Genomic DNA, 24937 nt, shown 5'->3' on the forward strand with positions numbered 1-24937 from the left:
GTATTCTTGGTTCCGCGACGCGGGGCGCCCGCGCGGCATCGCCGACGAGCGGCTTGGCGCTGCTGACGTTGCAGGCTCAGGCGAGGCCGCGCTGCGCGAGGACCTGTGGACCTTCCACCCCCACGCCGCCCCCGCCGCCGGGTTCTGCTCCCGCCCCGGGGGGGCGCTGGTGTGGCCGGGGGGGCAGCCGCTGCCCACGCCCGCCTCCCTCACCACGCGGCAGCTCATCATCGCGCCGGGCAGCATGGTGCAGTTCCAGGTGATGAACTTCATAAAACTTCCCCGCGACAGTTTAGCCGAAGGGGACCCCCGGTGGCAGCTGTCCCTGTGTGGCACAAGGTGAACGCAGCACTGGCTGGGGAAGTGACGATTATCCTGCCAGTAGGGGGCGATGTTGCTTTGTGGCTTTTCCCAATGTCACTTCCCATGTGCTGCCCCTGTATTCTGCTGCTGCCCCTGCTGCCCCGAGTGATGTCCGCGCGGCGCCTGTGCGAGCGAGCAGATTGTGATCGGCTGTGGCGGCGGAGGCAGCGATGACGCCTGCTCCGACGCCTTCTCCGTGCGGTTGGAGTACAGCACGGACGCAGGGTGAGTACGCTCGCCGGCACTCCAACAACAGCCACCATTCCACGCGATTCTATTCTTGTGCATGATGGCCGCAACATGTTCAGGAGTGAGATGCCAATGTGGAGGGTCTGTTGCTCGCGATGACGAGAGGGCTTCAGCACAGACAGAGTTCGTGTCGTGTCGCTGTTCCTCCTCTTCCTCGGTTAAAGGAGCGCAGACCACAGTGGGTTCACTGTTTGGGTTGCATGGCCACCGTGTCCCCCCCCCACCTCCCGGCACGCAGCCGGGACCAGTGGGCGCTGGTGCAGGGCGAGTGTCTCCCGTCGGGGGCCTCCCGCGCCGGCTGCTCCCCCTTCCGGCTGCACGAGGCCTCCGTGTACTCGGCGGTGACGGCGCCGCGCTGGACCCGCGTCACCCTCGGCCTGCCCGACGGCGCCGCGTCCACGTGAGCTCGCGGCCGGAGCGCCGACACGGACACGACGCGACGCGGGTTGCGTTGTAAATAACTCGTGGGATTATATACGCAGCGACAGTCGCCACCCCCCCCCCCCCCCCTCTGAGAAAACGCGGCAGGACCCCCCTGAATAAGAGTCGTGAGACTCGGTGAGGGTTTGTGGGTAATAGGAGCATAATGGGTGATAAAAAAAATGGGTCTCTGTGAGTCTATATAAATATACCAAGAGGTCCATATGTTTATAGAGACCCATAGACTCATAAAGAGACCGTTTATAGAGACCCACAGGCTTGTATAGAGATCTACAGACTTAGAGACCCATAGACTCATACACGTAGATTTGTATTGCGTCAAGGTGCCGATAATGATAAATTGTAGTGATTATGATGTTGATTGACGATGGCGTTGATGGCACCGATGTCGTCGATCGACGCATCGACAATCAACGATTGTGTTGGCAGTAACGATTGTAATCATCATTGTCATCACGGCGTGCCGCGTCCGCGCAGCGCGACGCAGCTGCGCTGGATCTTGGCGCGGCGCGCAGGAGGCAAGGGAGCCGCGGGGGGCGGCGCCGACCGTGCCGTGCCGCCCCCCGCCTGGGGGCTCGACGACGTCTTCGTGGGGGAGCCGTGCCCCCGCCTGTGCAGCGGGCGCGGGAGGTGCACGCACGGCGCCGTCTGCGTCTGTGACGACGGCTACACAGGTCCGTGACCACCCCCACCCCGCTCCCCCACCCAACCCGGGCCACTTATAATGGGTTATGGGGATTGACCCCCGATCTAAATCCTTGACCGGCACCTTTAGTGGTCGCTGGGTTTCCACAGTGGAGCCCGAGGGCCCAGCCAGTGACCTATCCACTGCTGAATGAAGGACTCCCCAAGCTGTTGAAATCTCTAACGATCCACCCAGCTGCTCCACACGCGATGATTCCATCGCTTCTTCTCCGTCATGGACGTCCGCCCGGGCTTCGTTCCGTCCTTTGGCGTGCAAGTCCGTCGCTAGTCTCCATCGCTGGTCAGCATCCCTTCTGAAGCACACTGACGTTTTTTAGTCTAGACAGACATTTATTTAAAAACAGGTACAAACTCAAGTGTGCGTGTGCGTATTCCGTGTGCAAGCGTTTGGTGTGTACCTACTGCGCTAAGAACACGGAGCCAAGTTTGAGTCCCGCTCACAGCCAACATCCCTTGACGAATATCTCAACCGGTCCTGGACCTCCCCTGACTCAGCTCAGCCTTAAACTTCGTAACTGGTGCGGTAATCATCAGCCCCCGAGGAGACCAAGGCGGCCTTGCGTGGTTATTGCAACCTACCCGGTCGTGTGCCGTCCCGGCCTTCGCAGGTGCTCACCGCTAACAACACTTGCCCCAACAGTCGGTCAAAGGCTCCAAGGGGGATCTTCGTCTCTGCGGTCTGTACACGAGCGTCTGTCCGTGCGTCGCCCACAGGGGACGACTGCGGCACGGTGGAGTTGCCCCTCGCGACAGCGATGCGCGAGGGCTTCGAGTCGGAGGAGTCTTTAGGCCGCGGCTGGGCCCGCACCGGGGGCGGCCGCTTGGCCGGGGGCGGCCTGCCCGAGGGCTGCGGGCCGCTCAACCCGCTGGCGCACGGGAAGGCCCTGTACTTCAGCGGCTGTGGCGTCCGCGAGGCCGTGACCCGGCCCCTCGACCTCACGCTGGCCAGGTGTGACCTGACGACCTTGTTAGCGTGTGTGCGCGTGTACGTGTGGTCGTGCAGTGGTTAGTGCGCTGTGCTACGAGCCCGACGACCCGAGTTCGATTCCCACTGAAGGCCAACACCAGTGGCTATTTTCTGAACTGGTCCTGGGCCTCCCGAGGCTCACTCAGCTTCAAACGAGTACCTGGTGCGGTCTGTAAACATCGCGGTCGGGCGTGGTGCTGGCCACCCACCCCCTCGTGTGCTGTGCCGGTCTTCATAGGTGCTCGCTAACCGCACTTGCCCCAACAGTCTGTTAAAGCTATATGGGGGATCTTTGGCTTTTTGTGTCTCTGTATCTGCTGCCTGTATGTATGGGTCCGTGTGTACTTGTTTAATGATGAGAATCTTTTTTTTATAGAGTCGCCGTCCTTTGCGCAGGCATATCTCAGATCACTTTACACGCAATGAGCGACTAACACCACATTTCATCAACACATTTTGAAAGGGGGCACCCCCAGTTGCAGCTGTTCCTGTGGGCACCCTTGCAATCGGTTATTAATCCGCCAGCAGGGGCCGACGATTGCCGTGTGTAACCCCAAGTGAGTAACGCGCGTGTGCGTGTTTCTGCGTGTTTCTGCGTGTGGTGTTGCTGCACATGTGTGCGTGTGCAGCAAGGTGCTGTTTGTGCTGCGGATCGGGAGCCCGGTGCAGTCCGAGCGCTGCAACGCGGCCGACGGCCCCGGCGACGCGGAGGATCGCGCCGTGCTGCTGCAGTACAGCGCCGACAACGGTGCCAGCTGGCAGCTGCTGGCGTCGCACTCCACGCGCGACCTCCTGCTGCCGCGACGCCTGGCGTACGACGTACCAGGGTAGGCGCGCAACCGCAGCCCGGCGGCTGCACCCACGAGCCGGGGCACCACCACCAGGCGCTCGTGAGGTTCCTCCGGGAGCAGCACAGAGATGGGGGTGGCAGTGCCGCGCGTGGAAACGGCGAGCCAGAGCTGCTGGGAGGTGATTCCTCCTCCCTGAGGAATCACCGCTGGTCGGAAGGGGGGTTGCTGTTGAACAGAGCCCAGGGAGTATCTGGGGGTGAAGTGGTGCCAGGGACAAGTGGGGGTAGACTCCCCCCCACCCCATCCTCACTCGCGTTCCATTGTCTCGGCCGTACAGGAAGGCGCGGGCAAGGGGGGTGATGCTGCGGTGGTGGCAGCCACGGCACGGGGGCCCCACGCGGGACCAGTGGACGCTGGACCAGGTGGAGGTCGTGCAGTAAGACGTTCACCTGCCCACGACCCTCTCTCCTCTACTGCACTCACGACTCACGTCACTAGCATGCATTCACCCACTAACTTACCCCTGATCAAAATACAAATATTCCCCATATAGCTTTAACAGACTGTTGGGCAAGTGCTATGAGCGAGCAGCACCAACGAAGGCCGGCAAGACACGTGAGAGCGTAGGTGGCCAGCACACCAGGCCACTTTTATCTTAATCTTCACTTGTATATGCCATGAGCGGGACTCGAACTCCGATCGCCAGGGTTCCTAGTGCAGCGCACTAATCGCTAGTTGCCCGCTAACCGCTACACTTACCCCGGTTCACGCACACACGGGCAACACGCATTCATCAAAACTCAGACCCTCGAAGGCCTACTCGCCAACATGCGCTCCCACACTTTGCACTACCCACAACTGCTAAATCGAACGAGACCCTCGCTCAATGAACCAGTCACTCGCCGGATCACCCGCGCTGCTCTGAGAGGACGGCACAATTAACGCGGGTTCGGTTTTTTTTGTTCGTCGGTTTTTAACGACCCTCGAGAACGCTATGCCCTTTTGCCGAGTCACAGGTCTGCGCACCCCACAGGGCTCGGAGGCAGGGGTACCTGGCAAGCCTTGGGCGCCAGCAGCAGCTGAGGCGCGTGCGCCGCCGCCGCCGCCGCATCCTGCGCGGCTGACCCCCGGCCCGCCTGCTCCGCCGGTCTCCGCCCGTGCCCCCCAGTGGTGGCCGCAGCCTGGGGGCATCGTTTGGACATTCGTGACTTCCGTTACAGCCCTGAACTCGCGGCACGAGGGGAACGTGGAGGGCGGCGGTGCGGGACGTCTAAGACGCCGCGGTACCGAGGCCTCCAGAGGGTCGGGGGAAGCAGAAATCTGGGACGGAATGAGCGGCATGGGATGAGAGGTCAGGTGGTACCGAGGTGCCGGGGGGGCGCCTTCGACGCACGGGGCCACCGCTCGCACGGCCGGCTCGTGATGCCCGTGTGAGATCATGACTCAAAATAAACAAGCTATTAAAATATAACCGTCTCGAATGTAAACGTGAGAATGCGCTATTAGCCCAGAATGCCGCAGTAACATCTTGACAGCTCTCCCCTTTTTGAGAGGAACCCCCGTGAACACACGAGCCCTTGCGTCGAGGCACACTTTGGTTTTTATTTTCTTTACGTTTATAAAACGAAAAGTGTAAAATGCACTTGATAGATTACAAAAGCATCTTGGGTAAGGTCAACCTGGGGCTCGGCCGTTGCTCGCTATTTGCTCGCTGAGTCCGGCCAAGCCTGTCACGGCACACATTACGTGGCCGGCTCACTTCTTCCCGAGACGCCCGCTGCGCTGTTCTCTCCGTGCGGCACTGGCGGGCGAGGGAGTTGAGAGCAGCAGCTGGTGGAGTGTGCGAACTCATTCGGGCCGTGTCGCTGCCTTGCAAGTAAATCGTTAAATAACGCCTCGCCCAGCCTTGCTCGTCAGCAGAGCATGGAGTCAGGCTGAGGGGGGGGGGTAACCACAGGTATAGAAACACAATCATGTGATAAATTAGCATCTATCATTCCACCACCATCTCTGAGAGTAAAGTGCATCTTCCTCGGCCAAAGTCGCCACTTGGCACGCGAAGACTCCAACTTAGAGCATGAGAGAGGCTGCCAGGAGAGAGGCGGGTTGGTCCGTGCTGCCCGTGACGCGGTAGGCCTAGCGAGGGAATGGCCGACACCCCCCGGACCCCACGTCCCGCGTCTCGCCGTGCTGGAGTACGAAGAACACGTCCGGCTTGTGGCCTCCCGCGCTCAGGGCCTCCGCCAGCTTCTGCGGCGGCTCCAGGTAAAACTGCGACCGCACTCCCGCACGGAGGAGGAGGAGGAGTCACAAGAGCAGGCATCGCATCGCATGCCCTGGTCTACCCACAATGTCACTCGGACTGCATGCGCGGTTCCAGCAGATCTAGTGGCACGTGATATTTTATATTTTTCCCCAAACATTTTTTATTGTTCAGATGATCAAGTGTTCTCATCACAAGGCACCTGAGCTGATGTCTACAAATTACAATCACGTATAGCGATTTTTACGGCACGGGAAGGCCTTAATTGAGCAGTGGAAGGTCACAGTGCCGTATTAATTATCCATCAAAATAATGTTTGCAGCCCTTGAGCCATCCACTGCTGGATGAAGGCCTCCCCACGCCGTGTCCCGTGTGGGCTGGTGAAGGTGAGTGTGCGGGACCGGCTCAGATGTCGCAGGCCAGTGATGTCAACTGGGTTCACAGTCCATAGGCGCTCTCCAAGTGAGAGAGAATGACACGGAGGCAAGAGGAACCACAGACAAGTGGGCAGGCAGCAGCCCAGCAGCAAGCCGGCATCAAATTCCCCCCAAAGCTCTGCGGTCCTCTATATTAAGATGTTTTCAGTCAATTAACGAGTGTCTGTACATGTGAGAGGAAACGGGAGCACACAGAGAAGAAAACCCATGCATGTGAGGGGGCAACACTTCATCCCATACAGATGGAATAGGTGGGGGCCACATTTGCTGTACCGCCTTCTAATAACACCCTGTAAGCATCAATCACAAACGCACCTCATTGGCCAGGCTGAAGGTTCCCCAGTGAATGCCCACGGAGTAACCAGCTCGCACGTCCACGTGGATCTTCACCGCCGCCTCTGGGTCCACGTGTTGGCTGGACATGAACCAGCTGCGTCACAAACATAACACCGACAACTGCCATTCGTTACTAAGTGGTAGCAATAGCACCACGGTGGTTGTGCCACGCTAGGTGTACACAGCAACAATAACGACAACTGCCATTCGTCACCAAGCGGCGGCAATTTCACCTCGGCGTTTGTACCAGATTGCACACGCACACACACAGCATGAACTACATGCACCAAAATTACTTCTAGGAAACAATGCCCTGTCGTAGCCAGTGGGAGTTATGCATTATGAGCCGATGGATTGACATGGACAGATGGGACGAAGCTTCCCTGTGTAGCTATACAAACTGTTGTGACGAGTGCTGTGGGCAAGCACCTACTCAGGCCAGCTCAGCACACGAGTGGTTGGTGTGACCAGCACTGCCACCGCGGATTGCCCATGTGCTCCCGGTGCTGGTGTTGACACATGGCACAGGGTACGTGTGATCCACTGCACCCCAGCACACGCTCTGCATAGACAACACCGCACACACAGTAGCCTCTATTGCCGCAAGTACCTGGGCGCGTAGGCTCCGATTGGGATGGCCGCCAGCGTGAAGGGGCCGTAGCGCCGGCCGATCTGCTGGAACACGTCGCAGTAGCCCGTGTCGCCCGCAAAGTAGAACCGCGCGCCAGTGCCCAGCACGCACCTGGGCGGGGGGGGGGCGGGGTGGCACGCACGGCGCCAACGTGAGCTCGCCTTGCCCACATTCTTACCCTCGGAGCTGGCGCCCGCCTAGGTGAAGCTGCGGGTGCCCGAGACGACCGGAGCTCACGCACCAGCTGCCCCACAGCACTTTGTTGTCGTCGAACGCGCCCCGCTTGCACCAGTGCTGCGCCGGCGTGAAGGCCACCGTGATGTTGCTCCGCAAGCCGGCGCTCCGCTCGCTCCACCAGTCCAGCTCGTGGACGTTCTCGCAGCCGGTGTCCTGCATCCATCCGGCCAGGCCCAGCGGCACGAACCTGCATGGGCGGAGGGCGGAACGGTCACGCGTACGGGGGGGTCCCTGCTGCCCACTCGCAATGCCCATCGCTCGTGCAGGGGCCAGCCTCCACCCTCGTTAGCGCAATGGAGGTGAGGCCTTGAGTGATTGTGGCTCTGGGAGAGACGGAAGGTTGGTGGAACCAATGCAGCCATGAGTCCATTAAACATAGGCACCGTCACAAGGGGGGTGAATGGGGCTATCGCCCCCACAGCTGCACACAGTTGGGGCGATGAAGAAGAGCTTTTATCCGCCCCACAAGGAATTTCTGTGCGCAGGAGTAGGTTCCGATTGACTAAGGTTTAACAGTAAAACATTTCTATACAGTATTAGGATTCTGTCCCCAGGGTGCCATTGGGGTCCCACTTCCAGGGAGTCACAATACCCTCTCCCGATGGTGCCGGTACCAGGAGAGGCGAGTGCCGTAGCGCCGGTTGAGCTGCACGACGGAGTTGTGGTCGAGGTGGTCGTAGTGGTTGTGGCTGATGAGCACGGCGTCCAGGCCCTCGGGCAGCTGGGCGACGGTGCACGGCGCCGGGCGGTAGCGGCGCGGCCCCGCAAATCCGACGGGCGAGGCGCGCTCGCTGAACACGGGGTCCGTGAGGAAGGAGAAACCTTCCAGCTCCACCAGCACGCAGGCGTGGCCCAGCCACGTGACCCGCACGCTCTCAGGAGGAGAGCCGCCGCCGCTGCCACCGGCGCCCTCCACGAAGTACGGCTTGTGTACCGGCAGCGTGCGCTGCAGCTCCTGGGAAGCAGAGCCAAGGAGGGAATGGTTGTAAGGAAGCGTCCCGGGGAGAGATGGCCGCCCGACGGCTTGGAGGGTCAGGTGCCGAGCTGGCGCCGTCGACTGAGATCCGGGTTTGAATCGTGATTTTGGCCGCCTGTGGTTAAACGAGGCTTTGCAAGTGTAGCGAGCTGATGCTCCCAGCCTGATCACGAATAAAGTACAGAATCACCACGGCATTAAATTTGGTTCTGCATTTAAAAATTGGCTTAATTCAGAAAATGACTCAATATCGGTTTTACTCACGCGACGAACATCACTTTCTAATAGGGCAAGTGGGAAAGTGCTGCTCACTTCCGTGTCACTTGAAGGCATCTCAGAAGTGGCTCTGATAATATGGGGTGGGGGGTGGTATTTCATTGCTCTGCGTGAGCTCAAAAAGGATTCTTAGTGTGTGGACACTGACAGCACGATGGGATGGAACTTGTACGAGGCCCTTATGATCTATGAACGATTGCAGTTAAATTTGAAGGATCCTGCATATGTTTACTCTTGTTTTAATTATTAGTAAATTGTCTGACATTTTGACAACCATAAAGGTCCATACGGTTTTATGTCGAGACAGAACTGTGAGGGAGACGTCTGCTTATCTATTTGCCAAAGGTACAAGTAGTTGTGACTTCGAGGCCCGATGGACGACTTGACACCTTGACGAGTTGGCAACACTGGCCCGTACCTCGGCCGCCGGCACCTTGCTGAAGTCCTCCTCCGTCAGCATCCACTTGAGAGCCTGTTTCTTGTCTGGCTTTCTCCACGTGGACCACGGGTTGACGAAGCGGCCGTCGGGGTTGCGCTTGGACGGAGTGACGACGACGTCGCCGTCGTCCGGAGAAGGCCTCGGGCCGTGGGTCCTCGCCCGCGAGCCCCCGGGACCGTCGACGGGGGCCCCGTTCGTGGACCCCGAGCTGCTCGGCCGTTCCACGAGCCCTTCCGTCTCGGGCGCTTCGGCCATCTTCTGCGCCCGGCAGCAGCGCGAGCTTCTGGAATGACAGGCGGCAACCGCGTTGTTCCGGCAGCGGCGACAGACCCTGCGGAGCCTTCCATCGTCTCCATTGAGCGACTGCCGTCACCCAGGACGGACCACGGAATGAGCGCCGACTCAAAGCCCGATTCACAAATACAAAGAGGGAGGCATCATCACAGCGATGCACAAACTCCGCTAACTCCGAAGTCAAATCATCTGGCTCAACCACCTCCATCTAGAATTAAAGCTGTTGCTCTATCTTAATATCAGCCATACGAAGAAGGCGTAAAAACATCTGGAGTCGTAGAACCACGGGAGGGGCAGCAACACCGCGGCACAGCCCAGGACAGAGAGACCAGGTTCCGGCACCAACAATGAGTCCCGCGGACAGCCACGACATCCGGGGCACCAACGAGTAACAGCAATAACATCTGAACGGTGCTCCTCAGTGCCTCAATGCTGATGGACGATGGCCATTGAGGGCCTCGCTCCAGATTGGCCCCGAGGTGGTCGACAAGAACCTCAACTCTCCAGGCTCTGTATTCCAACCCCCGGGACCTCTGGCCAGGACGATCCACGTGATGGTAGCTTAGGGGTTCAACACTCACTCCTCACACCCCCATCACGCCTCCCCTCCACACCGCTCACTTTCAAACCCCACACTTCCAACCATCACACTCCTCACCTTCATGCGCCTCACCCTTCTGCAACCCTCGCCACCAACACCCCTCACCTTTACAAATGTGAACTATTACCATAACCTCACCTCCACACCTCTCACCCCTTCATCTCCTCACTCAACACTCACCTCCACCCCCCGAACTCCACAAACTTCACAGCTAACACGCCTCGCGTCCACACCACTCCACCCGTTCATTTCTGCACTCGTCACATTCATTACACACAGCGGTCACGACTCACCCTCAAACCCCTCACCTCCTCACGCATCACCCCATCGCACCCCTCACCTCCTCACAGCCCTCCCCTCCTCACCCCCCTCACCTCCTCACAGCCCTCACCCTCCTCACCCCCCTCGCCTCCTCACAGCCCTCACCCTCCTCACCCCCCTCGCCTCCTCACCCCCCTCGCCTCCTCACAGCCCTCACCCTCCTCACCCCCCTCACCTCCTCACCCCCCTCACCTCACCCCCCTCACCTCCTCACAGCCCTCCCTTCCTCTCCCCCCTCACAGCCCTCACCCCCCTCACCTCCTCACCCCCCTCACCTCCTCACCCCCCTCACCTCCTCACCCCCCTCGCCTCCTCACAGCCCTCACCCTCCTCACCCCCTCACCCCCCTCGCCTCCTCACAGCCCTCACCCTCCTCACCCCCCTCACCTCCTCACCCCCTCGCCTCCTCACCCCCCTCGCCTCCTCACCTCCTCACCCCCCTCGCCTCCTCACCCCCCTCGCCTCCTCACCCCCCTCACCTCCTCACCCCCCTCGCCTCCTCACGCATCACCCCATCGCACCCCTCACCTCCTCACCCCCCTCACCTCCCTCGCCTCCCTCGCCTCCTCACGCATCACCCCATCGCACCCCTCACCTCCTCACCCCCCTCCCCTCCTCACCCCCCTCGCCTACTCAGAGCCCTCCCCTCCTCACCCCCCTCACAGCCCTCACCCTCCTCACCCCCCTCACCTCCTCACCCCCCTCACCTCCTCACCCCCCTCACCCTCCTCACCCCCCTCACCCTCCTCACCCCCCTCACCTCCTCACCCCCTCGCCTCCTCACCCCCCTCGCCTCCTCACAGCCCTCCCCTCCTCACCCCCCTCACCCTCCTCACCCCCCTCACCCTCCTCACCCCCTCGCCTCCTCACCCCCCTCGCCTCCTCACCCCCCTCACAGCCCTCACCCTCCTCACCCCCCTCGCCTCCTCACCCCCCTCACCTCCTCACCCCCCTCAGCTCCTCACCCCCCTCACCTCCTCACCTCCTCACCCCCCTCACCTCCTGACCCCCCTCACCTCCTCACCCCCTCACCCCCCTCACCTCCTGACCCCCCTCACCCTACTCACCCCCCTCACCTCCTCACAGCCCTCACCCTCCTCACCCCCCTCACCTTCTCACCCCCCTCACCTCCTCACCCCCCTCGCCTCCTCACCTCCTCACCCCCCTCGCCCCCTCACCTCCTCACCCCCCTCACCTCCTCACCCCCCTCACCCCCTCGCCTCCCTCACCCCCCTCACCCTCTCACCCCCCTCACCTCCTCACCCCCCTCGCCCGCTCACCCCCTCACAGCCCTCGTCACCCTCACGTCGCTCTGGGCGCCGCTCACGAGGCGAGGGATGCCCCCCGGTTCCTGTTCCCGGTCTCAACGGTCACGGCTCGAGTTTAACGCCCCCGCGGGGACTTTGGAACCGCGGGCTGCTGACCCCTGCTGAGGGTTCTAGACCCCTGCCGAGGGGTCCTAGACCCCTGCCGAGGGGTCCTAGACCCCTGCCGAGGGGTTCTAGACCCCTGCCGAGGGCTCCCAGACCCCTGCCGAGGGCTCCCAGACCCCTGCCGAGGGCTCCCAGACCCCTGCCGAGGGGTTCTAGACCCCTGCCCCGGGCTCCCCCGGCTGCGCTCCCCTCCACGGCCCGAAGACGCTCTTACCGGAGTCCCCGCGCGGGGCTCCCGGGGTCGCGGGGTCGCCGCGGGGGGGACCCTGAGCCACTGCGGCCTCGGGCGGCGCAGGGAGGCGCCCAGATCGGCACACGGGGGAGGGGGGGGCACACGGGGGGGGGGGGGGGGTACGGGACAGGAAGAGGGTCCCAGGGGTCCCGAAGACCCCTGTATACAGAGGATACAGAGACCCCTGAGGGCCCCACACGCAGGCCCGCACTGTATCTGGGGTCCCAGTCGCCGCCCGCGCTGCTGGCAGGAGGCAGGAGGCTGTCAACGGCTCATCCCCTTCTCCCCCTAATCCCTCAGACCCCGAGATCCCTTCCTCCCTTAGACCCCAGGCCCCCTAATGCCCCAGCCTTGCCGAGCTTGATTTACTTGGCTGAGACCCCTGCCCACCCCAAAATAGGGGGTTCGAAGCTAGGAATGGGGGTCCCAGGCAGGGGACTGAAACAACGGAACCACTCACAGAGACCTGCGAGTTCCGGGTCGCTCCGCGCCGCGTGATCCCCTCTCGGCTCGGGCAGCTGCGGCGACTGCCTCCTAGCGGCCACGCCGCGCACATTTCACGTCTCCCAGAGCGTGTTTGGGTTTCGTTCTCTTGATGTCACCACCGGGTGAAGCTCGCCAGCGACCTGGACACGCGTTCATAGCTCAACGAAGTGTGGCGGCTTATCGCGTGGAAAATTATAGCAGCCAAATACTCAAAACGCGTGGGTGATGTTGATTCTAAATGTGGAGGGGAAAACCGGAGGACCCGGAGAAAAGAAATCCACGCGACCACGGGGAGAGAGAGACGCAAACTCAAAATATACAGCAGCAGTGCCGGATTATCTGAGTAGCAACAGTAGCAACTACATATGTAGTAGCTACGGGCCCCACACTTTCAAGGGCCCCGCGCTAAATGCTTTCAAGCTATTAATTCCGGTTCAGTGATTCTGCACTTGCTCAATTACTATAGTACTATATCGCCTTCAACTTTTATGAACGACTGGGTGTTTAAGGTTAGCCATTTGTCGTATTATCTGGCTGTATAGCAAATGACAAAATACAATTACTTTACTACACAAGTTAAACATTTTATTTAATATGTAGTTTATTTATTTATTTAGGGCCCCTTTATAACATATGCTACAGGCCCCGCACTTAGTTTAATCCGACAGGCGTCAGGGTCGGAATGGAAGCCACGACCTCCTGCATATCAGGGGAGGTAGTTAACATCTCGCCACCGCACGATAACCACGCGAACGACGATGTCATCTGCAAGCCATGAACTATCTCGCCTACAAACATCTGGCCAGTTCACCAGCACTGATTCAAGCAATCCCGCCTCAGTGTCTGATGAGACACTGCATGTCACAACCGGCCCATAGTGTTGCTCGTGTTGCACCACTGCTGCTGACCATCATGCACTCCCAAGAAGGTGGGGTGACTGATGGGATGTGTAAACACGTTAATATTGACGTGGAGGGACAGATGTAGATGGAGGAGGCATATTGTCTGAATATTTATTTTGCATCTAATGTTTCACAACAAGATCACATTTCCATTTTAAAAATGTATTTCAGGTGAACAATGTACATCGAGAGTACGTTCACTCAGGAGATGGAGCGATGAAATCCGCGTATGTGCAGGTGCTAGAATGTTCGCATTGCAGGATCATGAGGGGTGGTGATGGTTTTTGGGAGGCCTTCACGCAGCAGTGGATGGATAATGACTGATGGTAATGCTTTACATATGTACACGTGTAACTCTTTTGTCAATCCACTCCTGGATGAGCCCCCCCCCCAAGCAATGCGGTTTGCAGGGATTGTTTTGACCATACTTCACCACGCTGGTCAGTGCGGGTTCGTGAAGGTAAAGTATAGGCCAACAATGACCTATGCTTTCACTGCCCTCCACGTAGCCTTGACCTACAACCGCCTATGGCAACAACCTGATCGCCCATCCAAGGACTATCCAGGCTCAACTCCTGCTGAGCGTCTGAGATCCGACAAGATCTGGTGCATTCCATGTGACTCGGCCATAGGCCTAACTACAACATTAAAAACCAGAACTTTGGGTGTGTAAAATGTTTTAATTTGTATTTAATGAATGGTAACAGCATGTGCGTTGGAGTAGAGGGAGTAGGGGAGGCAGCTGCCCTTCCCCTCCACATCTCCCTCCCCAATATTGTGGATCAAGGCATCAAGCTACAAGCACTGCCCCCTCGATGGCTTACCTTGCTTATTCGGTCTGGGCCCCAACATCTTCGTAATGTTGTGGAAGTGCCCAAAGCTCAGAGAACAAAACTAAATCACCCTCCCGACACAAATTACACAGAATACGTTTCAGAAGACTTAATGATACAGCATGTCAAGTTTCTATTGGAGATTTACCAACATTGTCCCGTAGAGACCCGTGGATACCGTATCACTCCCATTGCAAAGCATCGCCAACCGACCACGCTCACATGCAGCGTGAAGAACCATACAGGCGCATGGCTAAACATCTGATTGTTTGATTTATGTAACTAGGGGACGTGAGACGTACAAACTCTTGTGTGGCAGAACAAGAATAAGGGCTTCTATTTCAAAGTGGATAAACGTGTTTTTTGATCACAGAATGGGAGTGTGTTCATATGTGAGGATCCTTTTAGAACTGCTTTTGTGTTTAGTTTGTTGTCCTTCCCCCACACCTCCGATTAGCACAGTTGGCTACGTACGGCGCGCAAGAAGTTCAACGTAATTATTTTACAGGACAGGTCTTGCAGGAGTTGCGGTTGCCCTGGGACCCTCGAGCGCCTGGCCCCTGGGGCCCCTCAAGAACTTCTGTCATCCGTGGGTCCATCAGAAACTGCAGGTGCCAAGGCCCGCAGTAGCTGTGAGTGTCCAAGGCCCTGGGGAACTTCTGGTGTTCTGGGCCATCAGGAACTTCTGGTGTTTGTGGTGCTGCCAGGAATTCCCCGTGACCAGTGGCCTCAGGAGCTGCTCGCGCCCTGCTTGACACCGAGCACCAGGTGGCAGAACCAGGCGAGCTGCACCGTCCAGCCCTTGTCACGGCACACCTCCACCTGCGGAGAGGGGGTTGGTGGCGTCAATTGTGAGGTTCTGGCGGCAACAAGCGACACGAGGTTCCCATAAAAAATACAATGTTCAGCTTTCTCGTTCTGTAGCTCGGAGGGTCTCACTGGGGAAATTAACTTCCGAACTTCTGACTCGGTAAGAGTTCAGCGGGGGCTTTGAGTGAGAACGCAGCAGCGGGCAAGAGAGAATTTCCACGTTTGCCGTCCGTCGCAGCTTGTGGCGTTCCGCGACGGCGGCGCGGATGGCGCGGACGGCGCGGACGGCGCGGACGGCGCATCACCTGATCGAGGAAATGCCGCTGGGCCTCGTGGCCCGGCCTGCCGGCCGTCAGCGCCTCCCGCACGTAGTGGGCGTCCTGCCGGCAGCTCAGCTCCGGCATGCCGGTCAGCGCCATCATGGAGAGCAGCGTGAGCAGCAGGTTGGTGTGGCGGCGCAGAGCCAGGTAGGCGCTGGCGCACGTGTCCTGCACCAGTCCCACAAAACATGAAGAATAACAAATATGGGATGGGTTTGGGACATTGAATTCTTCCTTGAAACCAGGGGTGATTCCAAGAACTGGACATCGCCCAGATCCAGACTTACACAGCGGCCCATTGACCCAATGGCCAACGTAGCGCCTATAGATTTACACAGGAACCCATATTCTGTACTTCAATAGATACCCTATGACCTTGCGTAAAGAGCCACAGACTAACATAGGAAATATAGACGAGCTGAGGACTCGTAGTCTAACACAGAACCTTGACTAGCATAGGACCCATGTACTTACGTGGACACTCGTAAGAACAGAACCCAGTGGCACAGCTATCGAGTGTGTAGGCAGTGCAACTGGACCAGAGACGACGAATCGGCGTGCAGGGGGGGCAGGGTAGTGGTGTCGGTGCCGGGCTCTGAAGAGGACAGAAATTGGACAAAGGGGGGGGGGGTAGATGGGGCGGGGGGCATTTAATCCGCTGCGCCGGGCGCCGTGCGGAGCGCACCTGGAACCTGCAGAAGTAGGCGCTGCTGCGCTTGCCAGTGACGCCCATCACGTAGAGCATGTCCGGCGTGAGCACGAAGGGCACGCGCTCGCGGCTGATGCCCAGGAAGCTCTTGGTGTTGCCCAGGATGTGGCCAAAGTCGATGTGGAACAGGTTTCCTGCACGCGCGCGGTCGATCCGGGCGGGCGAGGGATCGACAGGGGTTTCACCGCGTGCGCGCGTGTGTGAGTGTGTTTCAATTTATCTTTAAACCAGGGTTGTTTAGCACAGGCCCGAAAGGTCCCAAAACTCCAACCGACCAGCAACAGACGGAGAGCTCATCGCGCTGTAAGAGACGACGGTCGATGATGGTGGGAAGGAATTCCTGAGCGGAGCGCAAGAGGCGTGGAGTGCGCACCGTTCTCGCGGATCATGATGTTGTCGTTGTGCCGGTCCCCGATGCCCAGGACGTACGTGGCCACGCAGTAGCCGGCGCACGACTGCACGAACCGTTCCAGCGCCTGCGTGTACTGGGGGGCCGCAACAATGCCAGTGAGAAACTAGGCCCTGAATTCCTGGATTGACGTAGAGAAGCATGGACTCGCAGAAAACCACCCCAGCGACTCACGTAGAGACCCACAGACTCACGTAGAGACCCACAGACTCGCGTAGAGACCCACAGACTCGCGTAGAGACCCATAGACTCGCGTAGAGACCCACAGACTCACGTAGAGACCCACAGACTCACGTAGAGACCCACAGACTCACGTAGAGACCCACAGACTCACGTAGAGACCCACAGACTCACGTGGAGACCCATAGACTCACATAGAGACCCACAGACTCACGTAGAGACGCACAGGCTCACGTAGAGACCCACAGACTCACGTAGAGACCCACAGACTCACGTAGAGACCCATAGACTCACGTAGGGACCCACAGACTCACATAGAGAGTTAAAGACTCGTAAAAAGATCCACAGAATCGCATATAACTCTATAGACTCACACAGCGACCAAAATCTGGCATAGAGAATAATAGACTCAAATAGAGACCCACAACTCGTGGGTCTCTGTTTGAACTAACACAGAGCTCACACGCAGTCTCGCATAGATTCCCACAGACTCACGTAGAGACCCACCGGCTCACGTAGAGACCCACAGACTTACGTAGAGACCCACAGACTCGCATAGATTCCCACAGTATCACGTAGTAACCCACCGGCTCACGTAGAGACCCATAGACTTACGTAGAGACCCACAGACTCACGTAGAGACCCACAGGCTCACGTAGAGACCCACAGGCTCACGTAGAGACCCACAGACTCACGTAGAGACCCACAGACTCACGTAGAGACCCACAGGCTCACATAGAGACTCACAGACTCACGTAGAGATCCACCGACTCAGATAGAGACCCGCAGACTCACGTAGAGACCCACAGACTCACGTAGAGACTCACGTAGAGACTCATAGACTCACGTAGAGACCCGCAGACTCACGTAGAGACCCACAGGCTGTGTGCGCAGGCTGCTGTGCTCACCTTGGCCTCGATGGGGCACTTGTCACGCAGCCACTGGTGCAGCAGCTCGTCGCGGAAGGCGCCCGTGTTGCCCACGCGGCTCTGCTGGATCTGGGCGATGGTCGTGGCATCGCGCACCACCTCAATCATCCCTGCCGCTCGCGCGCAACAGCGGTGGTGAGCATGGAGGTGGTGGTGAGCATGAAGGTGGTGGTGGTGGCGGTTGTGGTGAAGTCACGGTTGTGACAGTGGTTATGGTAGCAGAGGTGATGGTGGTGGTTTCTGCGGTGGTTGTGGTGGTGGTCGTGGTCATGCCGGTGTTGTGATAATGGCAGTGGTGGTTGTAGTGGTGGTGGTGGTGCCAGTGTGTGATGCTGCCGTCACCCGAGACCCACCGATCTTGTCTCCGGTAGATATGCAGCCGTAAGGCAGGAGGCCCAAATCCAGAGACTCGCTCTCCCAAATCGACTCCATGATCACCAGGATCTGTTCGGGTGATCCAGACACAAGCAACGTCACAACAGTGGCAGTGGTGATGATCGTGGCGGGGATGAAGATGATGATTATTATTCTGGCAGTGGGGGTGATGATGACGGTGGGTGTCCCAGCGGTGATGGGTGATGCCGGTTGACAGCGGCTCACGGCGAGAGAGAGAGCACACGGCTGGGTGAGAGGTGGTGGAGTGGAGTGGTGGCGCTGAGCACTCCAAGCAAAAGCTCACGGCCCCAAGCGGATCAAGGGGGGCCCTGGATTATTGGAAACATAGAAAGGTAAGCCAGATGTCATCTCGACTTCAGATCCTAATTAACATAACATACAATTAATATATCGTATTTTCTCAAATTAACTCCACCCCTGTTCTCTTGTCTTCATCTCTCTCCCTTCACTACGACTCCGCCTCACCGACATCTCTCTTCTCACTGCTCGGTGTACATGTCTCTCAACTGACAACATCCCTATTTCTCGTCTGCCCAATCTCTTTTATCATCTCACTGGGGAGTTTCTAATTGAAAGGGAGGGGGGTATCAGAAGAATAACTGGTGACATACACGTACGCACACGTACGTCATCGGAACGGGAAAGTGTTAAATGAGTCAAGGATATCCAGGATGACCTTCAAAATTAGTCTGGGACCTATAGGTTGATTATAGAACCTGTAGGATACATCTGGGACATCAGGATGAGCCTAGCACCTGCAGGATGAGCATGTCCTGGCGGAGGTCATCCCCGTGCTTGAAGATGATCGCGATGGACGAGTCCCCGCGCCACGTCGGGTCGCCGCTGCTAAACTCCAGCCACAGCGGCTTCTTCTTGGACGCCATGATCTTGCACTTGTCCACCTGTTCCAACACCGACATGCGGAGGGGGGGTCAATTCTGTCCAGTCCACCTCCACCCACGAGCAGCAAAATGTGGACGAGTAATTAAAGTGTCTTCCATGCCGGGATGGCCGGCCGGCTTCCCAGTGGCCGTGGGGACGCGGTTAGGTGTGGCTCGGGGAGACCTGGAGGGAGCCCGCGATGAGCGTGGGGTCGTAGGGCACGCGGAACGTGGGCGGAAGCTCGGCCCTCTGCAGCCGCTCCTTCACGAAGGCCGTGGCTGCACGGAGAAGACACGGACACGAGGTGGTCTGTGTTACGGGCATCCATGTAGCACCATCTCTGGGTCTCCCTACATGTCCCTTTTCTCCCTGGGCCCTTGTCACACGGCATCTGTATCACATTGTCTCTGTGCCTGCGTGCTCATTTTGGTCTCTCGCCGCTGGACGGGATGTCCCAGTGGGTCTCCTTCGGTCTTTCCCCACCTGCCAGTGTCTCCCCCATGCGTCTATTCACCGGGCTGGATGTCCACGTGCCTCCCGAGTCTCGCCGTCTCCCCCGGTGTTTGTCTCCCCCCCCCCCCCGCCGTGTCCCTTACCGCTGGGCGGGATGTCCGTGCGGTCCGGCACGAGTCTCTTGACCTCCACGGCGAGGTCGCGCATGACGCTGACGACGCGCAGCTGGGCCTGCAGCTGGCGCCGCGCCGCGCGCCCGGCGCCCCGCACCAGCGCCTCCAGCAGCAGCGAGAAGCGGCGAGAGAAGCGCGGAGAGGAGGCGCACTCGCCCCTCGCGAACCAGAACACGAAGTGGCCCACGCGCTTGCTCTGCCCGCAGGGACACGGGGAGATCGACAACACAAGGTGGTCAAGCGACTCTGCGCTGGACGGGGAGACAGCGAGCCACAAAGGCGCCGGGACATGTTGACAAGGGGACGCCGAAACTGGGTGGTCAACTCTTCACTGGGCACAACGACATTGGGGACATCGCTGCAGGGACAGGAGGATGGAGGGACAGGGAGGCATGGGTAATGGTAGATGGATGATGATGATGATGGTGGTGGTGGAAGTCTCGTCAGATGTGGAAGGTCTCACCCTGAGTCCACGGCGGATGAGGAAGCGCGCCAGGTCGCTGTCGTGATAGGGCTCGAACTTCAAGGCCTGTAGCCACGCACATCGTCAACATCGTCAGCAGCAGCTATAGCAGCAGCATTCCTATAGCAGTTGCAGCCATAGCATTATCACGATAGCAGCTACAGCAATAGCATCATCATCGTAACTATAGCAGCTATGGCATCATCACCATATCTTGCGGCTGCATCATCAGCATCACCACGAGCAGCTGCAGGAATGATCATCATCCCCAGGTGAGTGCACATGGCCCTACACATGCTTGCCACTTCACAGGATAAGCGTGACGCCCTCACCTGCACGAGCTGCAGGAGGTATCTCTGCACGTGGTCGTCTCCCAGGAGCTCGAGTCGGCGCACGGCGAGGCCCCGCGCCTTCGCGTCCGCGAAGTGGCAGTCGAGCAGCTGCAGAGCGACGTCGAGTCCGAGGCGCGCCGGGTCGCACTGCCGCAGCACGCGGTGCGCCTCCTGCGCGGCACGGAGGGAGACGCGCCCGGGCTCGACGGGGACACGCGTGGGGGGTGGTGGTCGTGGTGGTCGTGGTGGAGTTGGGCATTTCCTAAATATTTGAGATAATAATTAATTCGGTATTACTTCTACAGACTGACAAAACAATGATGAGGGGATGCTCAGGGCTTAAGGTGTCTGCTTAGGGCGCCCTGGTGGCGAGGAGACGTTATCCCCTCGCCTGCTGTGCAGGAGGCCGTGGGTCGTTAACTATTCGTTGTCCGCGTGTTTATTTTTCTCTCGGCGGTGGCGTGGATTGTTCTCCGCGTTCCTTCGGTTTTGTCCTCCACATTTAGAAACAACCACGCGTTGAGACGATTTTGTGACTCCTCTAAATCCCCACGTGTGGTGATGTCAGCCACTTCCACGAGCTATCGTCACGTGTGGCCAGGTCACCTCTAAAATGGAGCTGAGAGCTCAGTGGACTTCACCTGGCAAACAAAATAGTTTACAGTTTTTAGATTAGGACTACCAGATATCTGAGAGGTTCAACTAAGATACACGTCACGGCGATTTGTCAGCCCCTCCCTCCGATTAAGCCACACCCATTATATATGTATAACCACGCCCACCCAGCGACTAGCACCTCCAACAGCGATCCGATTCGCACTTTCTGAAGTTGACTCCGCCCATTACCCATAGACCCCGCCTACTCCTGTGCTAACCCCACCCACTGATTGGGTAACCCCGCCCCATATCCAATATCACGAGTGCAGATTATTTACTTTTAGCCGGGACACATTTGGTTCCTGACATCACCCACGGACACCCCCCCCCCCCTCAATATTTGTCGTCAGCTGCGAGCCCAGGCCCAGTGTTGACTCTCCGAGTGTTGGTTGTGCGGAGAGAGAGGATCTAGGTACTGCCCAAGGGGGGTGGGGGATGGGGAGATAGTAGGAATTAATAATACTACGAAAACATTCAATGTAGTTTCTCCAGTAAATGCAGTTAAACCCCTCCCCCCTACATGTTTGGCGTCTCCTGGGGGAAAGTGGGGGGGGGGCGGCGTTGCCTCCACCCCATCCACCTGGATAGGCCAAGATGATTACAGCAACTATTTAAGATTACAAGTGGGGAAGCATCGGCAGCACCACAACCACCTGGATTACAGGACGACCTGGATTTCACTCACGCCCGCATTACGGGATGGAGCTGCGTTATGAGAAGAACCGGTTCTTGCAGCTAATGCGGCAGCTGAATGAAGCAGCAAGTCACGTGCATGTCCCTGTCACTTCCCCCATCAATGCCCCGTGGCAATGCCCCCTCCTCAGGGCGGTCCATAGCGGGGTGTGGTGGTGCCCGGGGTAAATGCCACTGCGTGGGGTCCCGACGCCAAAGAGTGCCCCCCCCCCCCCCCCACCAAAGCGCAGGGCCCTGGGCAGTTGCCCCGATCCGCCGTACCCTCGGGATGGCTCTGCACCCCCTCCCATCACCCCCACCATGCCCCCCCCCCCACCCCGGGCCGTAGCTGCGCCCGCCGCACCTGCACGGCCTCGGCGCGACTCCAGCGCACGGAGCGCAGCAGCTTGGGGAGGCCGTGGGGCCGCGTGGTGGCGCAGAGCGCGCGGTGCCTCCACATCAGCGCGCGGTCCTCCGCGCTCAGCGCTCCCAGCGGCTCCGCGTTCACCAGATTCTCGAAGCGCTGCCACTCCGCGCTGCCCGGGGGCAGCACCGACTCGGGGCAGCAGCCGTTGTCGCCTTCCCCGTTCTCGGCCCTGCCCCGGGGCAGCGCCACGTGGAACGCGTACGAGTCGAGCAGGAAGCACACCACGGCCGCGGTGTCTCGCTCGGGGTTCTGCTCCGACGAGAGTTTGTCCGCCTCGATGGTGGCCATATCCTCGCCGCGCTCCGGGTGCCTCCACATGTGCAGCAGCTGTTCCCCCTGCCGCAGCAGAGAGCGGTGGTCGATCAGCTGCAGGTTCACGTAGAACATCAGCCGAGCGCTCTTGGCGCGTGGCTCCCCCACTGCGGACGACGACGACGAGGAGGAGGAGGGCGCCGAGATGGAGGGAGCGTCCGGCGCGCCGCCGCCGCCACGCTGCTGGGAGCTGGACTTGACCCCGTGGAGAGAGATGGACAGCCTCGCCTCTCGCGGGAGGTCCCTCACTCTGATGTCGAACTCCAGGCGCTGGTTCCACAGCACCTCGTCGTCGGCCAGCGGCTTTGGCTGGGTGCTGGCGGCCGAGAGCACCTCCTGGCCGTGGTAGATGCGGATCTCCACGAAGACGTCCAGGTCGTCCGCGTCGCGGGGTCGCGCGGGTATCTCGACCCCCACGACCTTCACGCGGAACCTCCTGGCGCAGTCCCACAGCGACATGGCCAGCGCGTGCTCGTGGTCGTTGTGGTCCAGCGAGAGCTGCTCGTGGGTGCCCGTCTGGCCCGTGCCCTCGTCCACCAGGGGCCACGACTCGGCCTCCACCGCGTCCTCCTCCACGTCCGGCAGCTCCACCACGGCGAGGTGGATGTCCGTTCCCGGCGTGCGCAGGCTGCTGCGGATGCAGTGGAAGTCGCGCAGCGGGACCCCCTCGCCCACCAGGTACTCCTCCCTGCCGCACACCTTGAGCGCCAGGCCGCCTCCCTCGGGCAGGCTGAAGAGGTCTCCCTTCCTGGCCACGTTGCGCAAGAAGGCGGCCAGGATCTGCTGCGGCGGCGCGTCCAGGCCGACCTTCATCTTCTGGCTGCAGGCGCCGTGGTGCAGCGTCACGAAGATCTCGCCGCCGCCGCCGGGCGCTCGCAGCGGCAGGAAGCCGGGGAGGGCGCAGGTGACCACCCGCGGGTCGAGCGCGTAGTGCATGGGGTCGCGGTCGCGCACCTCCGTGCGGCGCAGGGCGTCGAGCTTCCTGCGCGTGGAGAACACCTCCTCGTCTGGGCCTCCGTCCATCTGGGACAGCTCCACCCCCACCAGCTCGTCCAGCTCGCGGCGCAGCTGAGGGCTCTCCTCCACCTGGAGCGCGGTCCGCTCGAGTACGTGGATCCTCCTGGAGCCCGGAGACCACGCGTCTTGCTCCTCCACGTCATCCTCTCCATCCTTCTTCATCGCCACCTTCCGCTTCTTCTCGTCCTCCTCTTCCTCCATCCAGCGGATGAAGCAGTGGAGGCTGTGCACCAGCTGCTGAGGGTCGAATATCTCGAACCACGTGCCGCCGCTGTCGTCGTCGTGGCCCTCCTCGCCGTGGGCCCCGCGGTGGCCGCTGCTGCTGCTGCTACTGCCGCTGCTGCTGCGATAGAGGAAGGAGTATGCGTCGGCGCTGCAGCGCTGGTAGACGCGCGGGTGCTCGCTCTCGAGCCGCGCCCGCGCCCACACCAGGGCCCGCATGCGCTCCACGGTGACGCAGAGCGGCACGGCCACCAGCACGCGCTCGGCCTCCCGCGAGCGCGCCCGCGGCGTGGGCAGCACGAACTCCACGACCAGCGCCCTCCTCACGCCGCCCGAGGAGCCCCCCAGCAGGGCCCGCCAGGGGCCCTCGTCCCGCACGGGGCTCCGGGAGCCGCCCTTGCCCCGCCGCCGCTTGGACTCGGGGCGCAGCTGCACGGCGAGGCCGGGGTCGTCGGCGTCCCTCCACCGGCCGCCCTCCTCCTCGCCCGAGTCCCCGGGGCCCCCGCCGAGTCTTCCTGCGTCCTCGGAGCGGCCCCCCTTCTCGTCCGGACCCCCTGCATCGGCCACGTCTCCCGTCTCCTCCTCCCCCGCCTCCTTTGTCTCAAACATCGCGGCCTCGGCTTTGATCCCCGTCCGTCTGCGTCGGTCACCCTCTGAGCCGAGTCTCCCCGTGGCTGGTCACTCACTCGCTCGGCTGCTTGACCCGCCTCCACATCGACCCCTCTCCCTCAACCGATCCGTCTCCAGGCTGATCGGGCACCAGGGCGACTCCTCTCCGCCGTCGGCACCTCTGATCCGATCCCTTCTCTGAGTCGATCCCCTCTCTGATCCGATCCCCTCTCTGATCCGATCCCCTCTCTGAGTCGATCCCCTCTCTGAGTCGATCCCGCTGTGTGGCAGCGTGAGCCTCGCGCGGGCAAGCGAGGCGAAGCGGAAGCTGCCGAGGGGCCCCGTTCCGCACGCCATGCCCGGGGTTCCTCAACCCGCGCCCTGCGCAGCGCCGCCCTGGAGGAAGTGGGCAGCGCTGGTGGCTCCGATAACGGGGCCTGGGCCAGGGGGAGGGGGAGGGGACCGCAGAACCCCGAGAAAACCCACAGCGTGTACGAGGGATCGGTTCGCGAACCGATTTGCTGTACTGCCAACCCCTGGCCGCCTCGGCGCAACCGGATCACAAATCCAGAGTAAATTCCAGCATTGTTTCCTGTTCACAACCTGAGCCAGTGTTGGAAACCCCACATTGCTATGGCAGGGGCGAGTCCATTCAAAGGGCAACCAGGATTAAACTTTCCCCACAAAGTTGTACAGAGCGATGAAGAAGCTGAGTCGAATCCCAACCAGGATTTGAACTTGCAAGCTCCCGA

The 24937-nt window shown here is 59.9% G+C and overlaps 3 protein-coding genes across 3 annotated transcripts in view; 1 reads left to right on the forward strand and 2 right to left on the reverse strand.

Annotated features, from left to right (window-relative positions):
• Positions 1-4649, forward strand: part of RELN (reelin) — a 47140-nt gene extending 42491 nt beyond the window's left edge. The window contains 8 exon segments of the mRNA XM_078861133.1: positions 75-259; positions 503-588; positions 851-1012; positions 1531-1727; positions 2473-2707; positions 3355-3552; positions 3854-3952; positions 4550-4649. Coding sequence (XP_078717259.1) covers positions 75-259; positions 503-588; positions 851-1012; positions 1531-1727; positions 2473-2707; positions 3355-3552; positions 3854-3952; positions 4550-4640 — 1253 coding nt within the window. The 3' untranslated portion in view covers positions 4641-4649.
• Positions 4650-5098: 449 nt separating this feature from the next.
• On the reverse strand, positions 5099-12091 carry NAPEPLD (N-acyl phosphatidylethanolamine phospholipase D). The gene is made up of 7 exons (XM_078861132.1): positions 11975-12091; positions 9091-9394; positions 8035-8375; positions 7425-7607; positions 7163-7294; positions 6532-6646; positions 5099-5787 (listed from the first exon to the last, which is right to left on the reverse strand). Exons 2-7 carry the CDS (start codon positions 9364-9366, stop codon positions 5653-5655), a joined length of 1182 nt encoding a protein of 393 aa, XP_078717258.1. The 5' UTR covers positions 9367-9394; positions 11975-12091; the 3' UTR covers positions 5099-5652.
• A 2357-nt stretch (positions 12092-14448) lies between these two features.
• On the reverse strand, positions 14449-24270 carry LOC144934709 (phosphatidylinositol 4,5-bisphosphate 3-kinase catalytic subunit gamma isoform-like). The gene is given in 14 exon segments (XM_078860758.1): positions 14449-15035; positions 15329-15511; positions 16029-16186; positions 16426-16537; positions 17550-17680; positions 17924-18014; positions 18722-18868; positions 19032-19126; positions 19445-19676; positions 19678-19780; positions 19782-19825; positions 19827-20003; positions 20270-20440; positions 21963-24270. Coding segments are annotated over 14 exon segments (3960 nt in total). The 5' UTR covers positions 24186-24270; the 3' UTR covers positions 14449-14942.
• Positions 24271-24937: the final 667 nt, after the last annotated feature.

The sequence above is a fragment of the Lampetra fluviatilis genome, chromosome 11, assembly GCF_964198595.1.
Source record: "Lampetra fluviatilis chromosome 11, kcLamFluv1.1, whole genome shotgun sequence".
NCBI lineage: Eukaryota > Metazoa > Chordata > Hyperoartia > Petromyzontiformes > Petromyzontidae > Lampetra > Lampetra fluviatilis.

Coding starts and splice junctions, on each gene's coding strand:
- NAPEPLD (XM_078861132.1), bottom strand. CDS start 9,366: ATGGCCGAAGCGCCCGAGACGGAAGGGCTCGTGGAACGGCCGAGCAGC. Junction 7,608..8,034: donor TACGGCACTCGCCTCTCCTG/GTACCGGCACCA, acceptor CCGCCCATGCAG/GTTCGTGCCGCTGGGCCTGG. Junction 5,788..6,531: donor CCTTCAGCCTGGCCAATGAG/GTGCGTTTGTGA, acceptor GTGCGGTCGCAG/TTTTACCTGGAGCCGCCGCA.